Source organism: Scleropages formosus, chromosome 9 (assembly GCF_900964775.1).
Source record: "Scleropages formosus chromosome 9, fSclFor1.1, whole genome shotgun sequence".
Classification (NCBI taxonomy): Eukaryota; Metazoa; Chordata; class Actinopteri; order Osteoglossiformes; family Osteoglossidae; genus Scleropages; species Scleropages formosus.
In genome coordinates, this window is record NC_041814.1 from 1,947,035 (window position 1) to 1,956,992 (window position 9,958).

A 9,958-nucleotide genomic window follows, 5' to 3' on the forward strand; every position below is an offset into this window, starting at 1 on the left:
CATTAAGACAAAACATTGCAATACACAGATTGCACTAGTCACACATCAGGCTACTTTAAAGCACTTAAACTGTATAAAAAGTCATTGATACAGCAGGGTCTTTCTTTTACTGTATCAGTTCTGGGTAAGTACCCTGCTCAAGCACAGTACAGCAAGAGCAGGATTCATACCCGGGATCCTGCAAGGGAAAAGTGGCAGCTCTACCCATGATACTACCCACCACCTGACTTCCTACATCTGTTTTTTACCAACAACAACGGTGGTCCAATATTCCATCCCAAAGGCACATTTTGAAGAGAGATAAACATGTAAGAACCAACAAGAAATACAACCTACAGTTCTCAGTGTCTATGAACCATGGACCCAAAGGATCCCAGTGATCGTTACGATCAATCCAACTGTCAGCACCATGAGATGATGTTCATTCTAGGCTTTGCTGTGCTGCTTGCACGTGTTGGAGGTGTTTCCTACCTTCTTGGCCCACAACCTCATCATAGTGTTGTAGGCGCTGATGGAGAGCAGCTTGCGCCGCAGGATGTGGCGATGGTGGTAGAACAGACAGCGCTGGGCACGATCCACGTTGCCCGAAGCCACGCAGGCCTCCAGGTAGCAGCACAGATTCAGCTGGGTGTCGCCGCAGCGGCTGTCCTTCCCCACCCCGAGAGGTGGCTTGGGGGTGCTTTCCTCCAGCTCAAAGTCCTTCAGCACATTCACAGAAAGAGCAGGCACCTCGTCAGGCACCTTCTCCTGGGCGCCTTTCGAAGGTGGCGCGACGGGCCTCGGATGGGCTGGCTTTTTCACCACCTTGCTTTTTTTGCTCTTTGAAATAGTTTTAAAAGTGGTGCTTGGGCGTTTCAAGCTCTCTGGCTCTGCTGCAATCGTTGCTGGGTTTTGGGGGGCGTTCTGCTGCACATGGACTTTTTTGCCCATCCTGTTCTTCTCCTTCTTCAGCTTCTCTATCCAGCGGCTGGGGTAGGTCTTCAGTAGCGCTACGTCGACAGCCTCCCCCTCCTTTGCCGCGTCCGCCGCACATTTGGGTACCTTTTTCACACCCTTGGTGGCCGAACACCCTTCGACACCTTGGGGAACTTTGAGAAGCTGCACTTCAGCCTGCTTGACGTCCAGAATGCCATCGGACTGCAGCTGCTGGATCCGGGCTTCCAGCACTGAGAGAAACCACAAAGACAAATTCAGAGGCTGCTACGGAAACAGCGTCTCTGCTGTTCTAATTAACAATCCGCACAACACGACACGTTTAGACACAATCCTCCCCGAGCTTCAGGAAGCACGCCAGAAATATTTCCCTCTCTTACCGCCCAAGTTTAAAATACACACATAAAACAAACAGAGCATAATGTACTGGTTCGACCCATCATTTCCCAAATCACAGATGTCAGTTCAAAGCCCATGCTCTCGCCGTGGTAAAGGCAGTCCCCGGGTTACAAACGTAACAGTGTCTCGTGTGTTACTGCATTTGGCGTTAATTTTTTGTTGTTTTTACCCTCATAACCATGGCACCAAAGCGTAAATGTGATGCTAGTGATGGTGACGCATCCAACAAAAGGAAAACGATCAGAACTGAAACTAAAGTGGAAATAATAAAGTGGCTGGAAAAAGGTAAGACGCCAACGAAATTGAAAAAGCGAACATTAAAGTTTCTTTAATTTTTTTTTTATACCTACACATACACATTCTCTCTCTCATACTGTAGTAACATTTATTATCTCTTTCTATGGCTCCCTCTAATATAAAAAAAATAATCTAACTACAGTTATCATCATCATCATCACTACTGTACTGTTATATTAAAGATGTTTTAGTGTATCCGGAAGTGTTTCTTTAATGTTTTTCATGCACAGAAAGGTACAAGATATACTATATACTAAGACAAACATTTGACTAACTGACGTTAGACACAAACTATACCGAACTGTTCCAACTTGCGTACAAATCCGACTTCAAGACAGACTTAGGAACACAACTCGTTCGTAATCCGGGGACTGCCTGTACCCTTAATCAGTGCACCTACCCTGGATTAATACATGATTAATACAGCCATATACACTGGTGTATAAACAGCAAAATCACTGTAAATTTGACTGCAGTCATTGGAAGTCATCTTGGACAAAGGCTTCACTTAAAAAAAGTTCATAATTTAAATTTGATTGGTTTCAGCGACACAGATGTGACAAACAGTGCAACACTCTCTAAACAAGTTAACTGCTCACACACTACTGTTGTGCACATGCTGCAGAACGCAACATGACATTTCAAACTTGAAATGTAAACTGTGGCTACATACTAGTAAACATAAGAAACAATAATAGTAGTTTGACAAAAATAAACAAACAAAATACAGTTGTTCGGTACCGTCCAACAGCTGATGCTGCTTCCAGACTCTCATCCTGTCATCCTCCTTTTTGGGGATCAGTGGCGAATAATTCCTCCGAAACACTGTCCGAGGCATCTCTGCGAACATACCGTCAGCACAGACGGATGGACACACTCGACAACGTTAGCCAACAGTGACGAACACACAGAAAACACAAACTGTACGCTAGATGACGGCAATACTGTGCCATATCATATGTAAGGAGCACAACGCCCACTCTCACTGTTACAAACGCATCCATAAAGTCAGAAGGCGTCTGTTCAATCTAACTGCAACAGGTGCTGTTGTTCTTAGGAATACACATACATAGCCTTCCAATCGGAAGGTTGTTGGGTCAAATCCCAACCCTGCTGAAAAACATACCTGGGTAAATACACAGTGCTGCCCAAAACTGTGTGAATCCCTTGTGTCCCTTAGTTTTACCATAAAATGGCCATTTGAGAACCAGTGTTTCTCACGTGACACACCAGGTGTGTAACGACCAATCGTGTATAATCATGTTGCTTCAGAGGAGATTGTCGTGTGTGTGTGTGTGTAGTAGAAACACACAAGTAGTGCAGGTGTAAAAATAAGTGAACCCAAACTGCACTGGTTAAACCGAGTACTAAATAAACATGTTCATTTTATACGTTTATTTCAGGATTTTAAAAAAAAACAATGAATGAGAATGAGCATCATCATTCATTCGGGACCACACACAGTTTGAAGCAGTGTGGCTGTAACTCACTTGTAAGACACCGTATCGAGGACGCCACGCCGGACAGGTGGCAGAGAAAAATTAATAATAATAATAATAATAATAATAACTGGTCACACAGCATCTCTGTGGCGCCGTCGTCGTCACGAATTCTCTGACAGCCAGTCAGTCAGTGCAAATAAATGACGAGGAGACTCAAGTTAAGCCCCCGCTTGAGAACGCAACGAAGTGAAAGAGTGAAGTGAAGCAGCCAGACACTGACAGACCGTTCGTTCCTTCTCCGAGACCCACAACTGACAAGTTCAACTTCAAGTTGCAAGACAGACTGAGTCTCAGTCGAGGACGAGCGCCGACGTTTTTACGACGTTACCTGCCGCGCGCTCCGGGCGGACGTCTCCGCGCGCCGCCGCGCGCACCGGACACTGCAGCGCACCTCCGGCGCGACTCTGCAGCGGCACGCGCCCGGACAGGCGCCTCGCGAGGGCACACGCTCCCAGCAGAGACATGTCGCCACGAGACTCCAGGTCCTCAAAGCATTCCCGTCCGGCAGGGCGCCATGTTGAGCAAGACCGAGCGAGACAATCGCAGAGAGAGCTACTGTACAGGCTGAACCAAACGACCGCGGAATAATCGAACAGGAGCACGCGGAACAACAATCATCATGTAGTACTGCACTGGTGCGGTCCCGCCTCCGCGGTAAAATACTGTATAGTTTGAGTAATATCCCGCTCTCCGAATCGATGCGTTCGAATCCCCCTACTAACACCATATTTAGGCCGTGTCTTTTTATTTAAAGAAACACACAAACCGACGGTTTCTTTATTGAAAACACCAAAAAATATCACTCGCCTGCCAGCAAGACTCCCGCGTCAACTACGTCACTTCCTGTACAGTCTCGCTACAAGCAATAGTATAATATAGTATATTATTTTATAAGTTTTATATTTGACACTAATATCACATGCTGTGCAGAGAGCGAGAGAGCGATTCCAAGGCACACATAATTTAAACTATAGGACGTATTATTATTATTATTATTATTATTATTATTATTATTATTATTTCTGCTGCCATTGCCATGTCCAATATTGGCCAGCATCCTAAAAAAATACCCAAAATACAGCAGCCGTACCCCAGTAAACCCCCCCAGGAAAAAAACCCCTAGCCTAGGCTAGGACGTTGCACAAATAATTTTATGTTGTAAAAAATCATTTATATGCCACTATTAATGTATATTTACAGTACAATATTTATAATGCCTTCGTTATTCCAGTCTCTTTAGAATAAATGTAGTATTTTACCATTCAGAGGAGTGTTCACAAACTACAAATAATCGGAAGAATAAAAATTTCGCTATTTGTCCAAAGGGGGTATTGTCCCACACTCAGGAAGACTGAGCGTATGGATTCGGGGTAAGAACCTTGACTGAGCAAAGGTGTTGGAACAGGAGATGGGATCCGCGTGAGGATGAGCATTGCGAAGCGCTGCCGCTAAACACCGCGCCACCTAGTGGCCGTGGAGCGATCAGCATATTGCTCGGTACGAATGCGGCCTGAAACACGGAATGTATGTATTGCTGCAGGGCTTTCGTTTGCTCCTCGCTCGCCCCTTACTCCATGGGCTCTTTTCCCTTCCCACAAAATGCAGAGCTATACATTGCGAGCCACCTTTTAATTTTTGTACAGTATATCTGTGCTCTGCGCTCTTTCCACGTGTCTCCTGACTCACACCATACAGGGAACGGCCGTCTTTACACCTCTCATTCGAATAAAGAGTAGTCGAACCCCTGTACGATGGATCCTGGGATAAATTTCACCGCGTCTCTCAACGAAACACTGTTATATTTCATCGTTTCTTCACCTCAGATGAAGTTGGTTTGTAATGTTCTCCCTAACTTTGTCCTTCTTTGTCCATTTCATTCTATGTCATTTTATTCCAAGTTTCCGCTGCTGGTGTCCTGCAGGTGGCAGCTGAAGCACTCCGCAGAAACAGGGTAAAGTAACCGCAGGAGCAGGGTAAAAACGACAGTACAGTAATCCAATACGCCGGCAAACATGGTACTTTTCCCGGCTTCCTTCCTGAAACATTTCTTGGGACTCCTTTAAACACCACATTAAGTCATGTTATTTCTCCATTTTTGGCCATTTTTACATATTTTTTTACATATTTGGCCATTTTACCGTAACTGTGAAATAGCTTTTATAAAAGTGTCTCTGACTTCATAAATAGCAATTCCTGTACACTCCCTGGATGGGGAGGGGATTATATTCAAATTTTCATATGTATTGAGCTCTAGTTTTTCTGCGCTGTTACTGAGAAGCAAATGCCCAGTGTAAACATGGTCGTGGTATAAATACTACAGTAGAAAGTGCTCTGAGAGAGGAAGAGAAGATCTTCTGTATATACTGTAGCTCCGGCAATAACAATGGTTGAAATCAGTGGTTTACATTACATTTATTTAGCAGACGCTTTTCTCCAAAGCGACTTCCAATGAACTCTATGTAGTGTTACCAGCCCATATACCTTATTCACCGTGGTGATTTACACTGCTAGATACACTACTTACACTGGGTCACTCATCCACACATCAGTGGAACACACTCTCTCTGTCACTCACACACTATGGGGGAACCTGAACAGCATGTCTTTGGAGTGTGGGAGGAAACCAGAGCACCCCACGGAAACCCACGAGGCAGAACAAAACATAGAAACTCTGCACAGACTGAGCAGGAATTGAACCCACATCCTCTCGCGCCACCCGGGCGCTGTGAGACAGCAACGCTACTTGCTGTGCCACCATGCGTTGAATGTTTAAGGCCAATGTCTGATGTCTTGTCCTGCAGCAGTGTCCGATGTATGGATGAGTGACCCAGTGTTAGTGTATCTAGCAGTGTAAGTCACTGCAGTGAATAAGGTGTGGGCTGGGCGCACACCCAGGATGGGATGCCAGTCCGTCGCAAGACACCCCAAGCAGGACTTGAGCCCCAGACCCACCAGAGAGCAGGGCCCGGCCAAACCCGCTGCACCACCGTGCCCCCCTACCTCCAGTGTCAGTTACTGAAATTTCATAGCAATCTGCATTGTGGAAAAGCAATAAGTTTGGCTGCTTGAGACCACCGAAGCCAAGAAAAAGGACATGGTGTGAGGGGTAAGGCGAATAACTGTCGAGTATGTCAGTAGTAATCTGCTCTGTATGGGGACAGCCTTTTGTGATAAATAAACACATTGAAGTGACTCACACTCAGTCGGGTCACCACATCTTTGGGATACTAATCAATCCAGCTGTGCACATTTATTGCAGCACCGATGAAGAGGTTTTAGAAGTTGCTTATTCAAACCACGGTGTCAAACCGTGTTTGCTCAGGTCGAAGCGTAGCCAACACTGCTACCTGTTCGGAGGAAGTGCTTCATCACAATGTGTACCTTTTCGTTCAAATAAGCATGCAGTGCATCACTGGAGATTGTGTGAAAAGCACTGATATTATCACTAACACCTTTCAGTCGTTCAGTTTTAAACTTGCCACTACAATACATCGCTCGCTCACTCGCTATCCGTACCTGCCTGTCCTTGGCAGGACTGCTGGGATCCAGAGTCTATCCTGGAAGTATGGGGCTCTAGGCTAGCGAGAACACGAAACGGTCCCCTGCGAAAAAGGGTTGGATGCAATGACCATCAGCATTGCCCCTGAAACGTAAATCCTCGTGCTCCGGTGGCCATCTGTTTCTGGAGGGACAGCAGGGTGGTGTCGTTCGGTGGTCACGCTGTCTGGCCAGCGCAGACTGTGGAGGAACCCAACACAATGTAGACAAGGCTCAGAGAACCTCTGCACCTACAGCCGGTGGTGTCGCACCCTTCTGATTCCCCCTGACCACCAGAAGGTCTCCCGTCTCCGGCTCCTTAGAGACGAGTTTCGGAGGGGGACTCGGAGACGGCCCCGCTCTCTGCCTGCCTCTTAGAGCTGCTTCGCCGCACCCTTACCGAACAGCTGGCCTCCATCTCCGCGAAACACCGTGCGACCGGGCCACGCACTAGTCACTAGTGCTCATTGCACATCACTCAGTCTAGGACCCCACCTCCGGCATGTCTGCTGGGGTTCAAAGGCCACCAGCTGCTTCTGGTACCGCTCCGAGAAAAGGACAGGCCAGGATGCACCAGACCGGAAAACGCCCATGCTTTCACCCAGCTGCATGTGCTAAATGGTGGTATTTGGCAGAAAAAGGGATATGATGTCAGCAGCCAGAGGACATGTCTTGAAGACCGAGGTGTACATTGGGGTTTTGGCCTTCTGGGTAATGACGGCTGTCACTCGAAGCTTAACAGCCAGTGGGTTGATGGAGAGGCTCAGTAAAGTAGTTCACAGGCTCCATCCGCCACCCCAGGGAAGGAGGGCAGTGTTGCTTTGAGAAGAGTTGCTCCTGTCAAATAGGTACCCCCACCGTGCACCGGCCAGCAGCACCCATGGTTCCTCTTCACCTCCATTTACATTTATATCTGATGCTTTTCTCCAAAGCAACTTACAGCATTGATCTACCAACGCTATTCTACCCATTTCTATAGCTGGATAATTTTTTACTGGAGCAATTTAGGGTAAGTACCTTGCTCAAGGGTACTATAGCCAGAGGTGGGAATCGTACCTGCGACCTTCTGCGTCCCAAGGCAGCAGCTCCAACCACCACACTTCCAGTCGTCCTCTTGATAATCCCTTCTTCCCTCCTGCTTTTCACCAAATGAATACTGCAGGTTATTACAAGCAAACATGAGTCCCTTGTTGGGAGTGAATTTGCAGTTTTAGTTGCAAAGTCAAAGTGGCTTTATTGTCATTTCATCCATATACAGCTGGTACGGTATACAGTGAAACGAAACAATGTTCCTCCAGGATCATAACAAAAGAATATATATCAATATATTATATTAAGGGGGCCGTGGTGGTGCGGCAGGTTTGGCAGGGTCCTGCTCTCCGGTGGGTCTGGGGTTCGAGTCCCGCTTTGGGTGCCTTGAGATGGACTGGCGTCCCATCCTGGGTGTGTCCCCTCCCCCTCCAGCCCTGTGCCCTGTGTTTCCGGATTAGGCTCTGGTTCGCCGCAACCCCATATGGGACAAGCGGTTTCAGACAGTGTGTGTATATTATGTTACTAAGATATATTACAATATATTATAATATACACAATAAAACACACACACACACGCATATTGTACACAGCGGCCAAATCCAGTGCGCCACCGCACCCCCCTGCAATAACAACAGTATATTACAATATGATAATGAATGCTGTAAAATGTAAACATAATTGCAAAAGAAAAATAAAGTATTTTGTGTCTCACACACACACACACACAGCCTTCAGCTGGTCAGTATGGTCGGAAAGGTTGTCGTGCCAGAGCACTTGCTAGTGGAGCGGTCCTGCCTCTGAGTTGACCCTAGGGAAAAAAGTTGGCGAAATCTGAGATTTGTCAAGTACAGCTGTCTGACCTGACAGCCGAAATGAAGCAGGTTTCCTCTTAGTCATACCTTTTACCGTGTTTATATATGAACATGTGTCGTTATAATCTTTTGATCCGCTTCTTTTATATTAAACTATCATTATAGGCCTGCTCTCTGACAGCTGTTTACCGTGTAAGGGAAGGGGTCAGCGCTTGGTTTAAGGCAGAAGTCTCGTTCCGAACACACTGTACGTCAGCATGTTTTGGATTTACTTTGGTGTGACAGGGTACTGAAGTAAAAAAAATACGCACGAATTATTCGTTTATTTCATAAAACGCAACACTCGTAGCCTGAGGCTTCATATTTCGGCCGTGACTTTACAGCTGATAAAATTATAGCACTATTTTCAAAATGTGTCAAACGTATTAACAAGAGAGCCGTTGCAATGTGAGAGAAGTCAATGCACGCCGGACCATATGTTCTTCGAGAGGGGAAAAAAAAAAAAGATCATGAGAACATAACCGATGTAAAGTCTTACTTATGCAAAGCTTTTCTGCAGGTATCGTAAGGGGCGGGTGACCCTTGACCTCCCGGAGACAGGCCGGAGGTGCGAAACGCTGGAAAAGAGCTGGCGGCGTTAATGAGACAGCTGCTCGCCTCATTAGGAGAGGGACGCTGGGGGGGCGCGGAGGTGAGAAGACAGGACTTGTTTTATTCTACCCTGGAAAAGGAGGCCCTCGAAAAACCATCGAAACGTTGCGGCGAGATCCATCTCAACAGAGGAGCACGTTCGTCTGCTTTTCGTCATCTCTCCTTTAGTTGTTTCACCGACGCTGGTTGCCGAAGAGGATTTCGACTTCGCACGTCTGTACGAGGGGAGAGTGCGGTGAAGGAACCGGTTAGGCACCGTGTTCGAGAGCCTCGCTTCGCGCTTGAACTGCTCATCTCCGGAATACAGGCAGTGTTCTCGTGAACCATGTGTTTTGGATCTTAAATGCGTCACGTACGATTAAAAATTAAAAAAGAACAATGCATAATGGTGGCACAGCGAGTAGCGCTGCTGTCTCACGGTGCCTGGGTGGTGCGGGAGGACATGGGTTTGATCCCCGCTCAGCGTGTGTGGAGTTTGCATGTTTCCGCCAGGTGCTCTGGTTTCCTCCCACAGTCTAAAGACATGCTTTTCGGGTTCCCCCATACCGTGTGAGTGACAGACAGGCAGAGAGAGAGTGTGTGTGTTCCACTGATGTACGGATGAGTGACCCATTGTAAGTAGTGTATCTAGCAGCGTAAGTCTTCGAGTGCTCTGGTTTCCTCCCACAGTCCAAAGACATGCTGTTCTGTTTCCACCATACCGTGTGAGTGACAGACAGGCAGAGAGAGAGTGTGTGTGTTCCACTGATGTATGGATGAGTGACCCCTTGTAAGTAGTGTGTCTAGCAGCGTAAG

General features: G+C 46.9%; 1 protein-coding gene across 2 annotated transcripts in view; it reads right to left on the reverse strand.

The window, feature by feature from the left end:
• polrmt (polymerase (RNA) mitochondrial (DNA directed)) overlaps positions 1-3,645 on the reverse strand; it is a 61,028-nt gene extending 57,383 nt beyond the window's left edge. For both annotated transcript variants that reach the window (XM_029255049.1, XM_029255050.1), the window contains exons 1-3: positions 3,460-3,645; positions 2,371-2,469; positions 472-1,166 (exon numbers count right to left, since the gene is read on the reverse strand). In XM_029255049.1, coding sequence (XP_029110882.1) covers positions 472-1,166; positions 2,371-2,469; positions 3,460-3,595 — 930 coding nt within the window. In that variant the 5' untranslated portion in view covers positions 3,596-3,645. The remainder of the gene's footprint in view (positions 1-471; positions 1,167-2,370; positions 2,470-3,459) is intronic.
• Between the last annotated feature and the right edge of the window lie 6,313 nt (positions 3,646-9,958).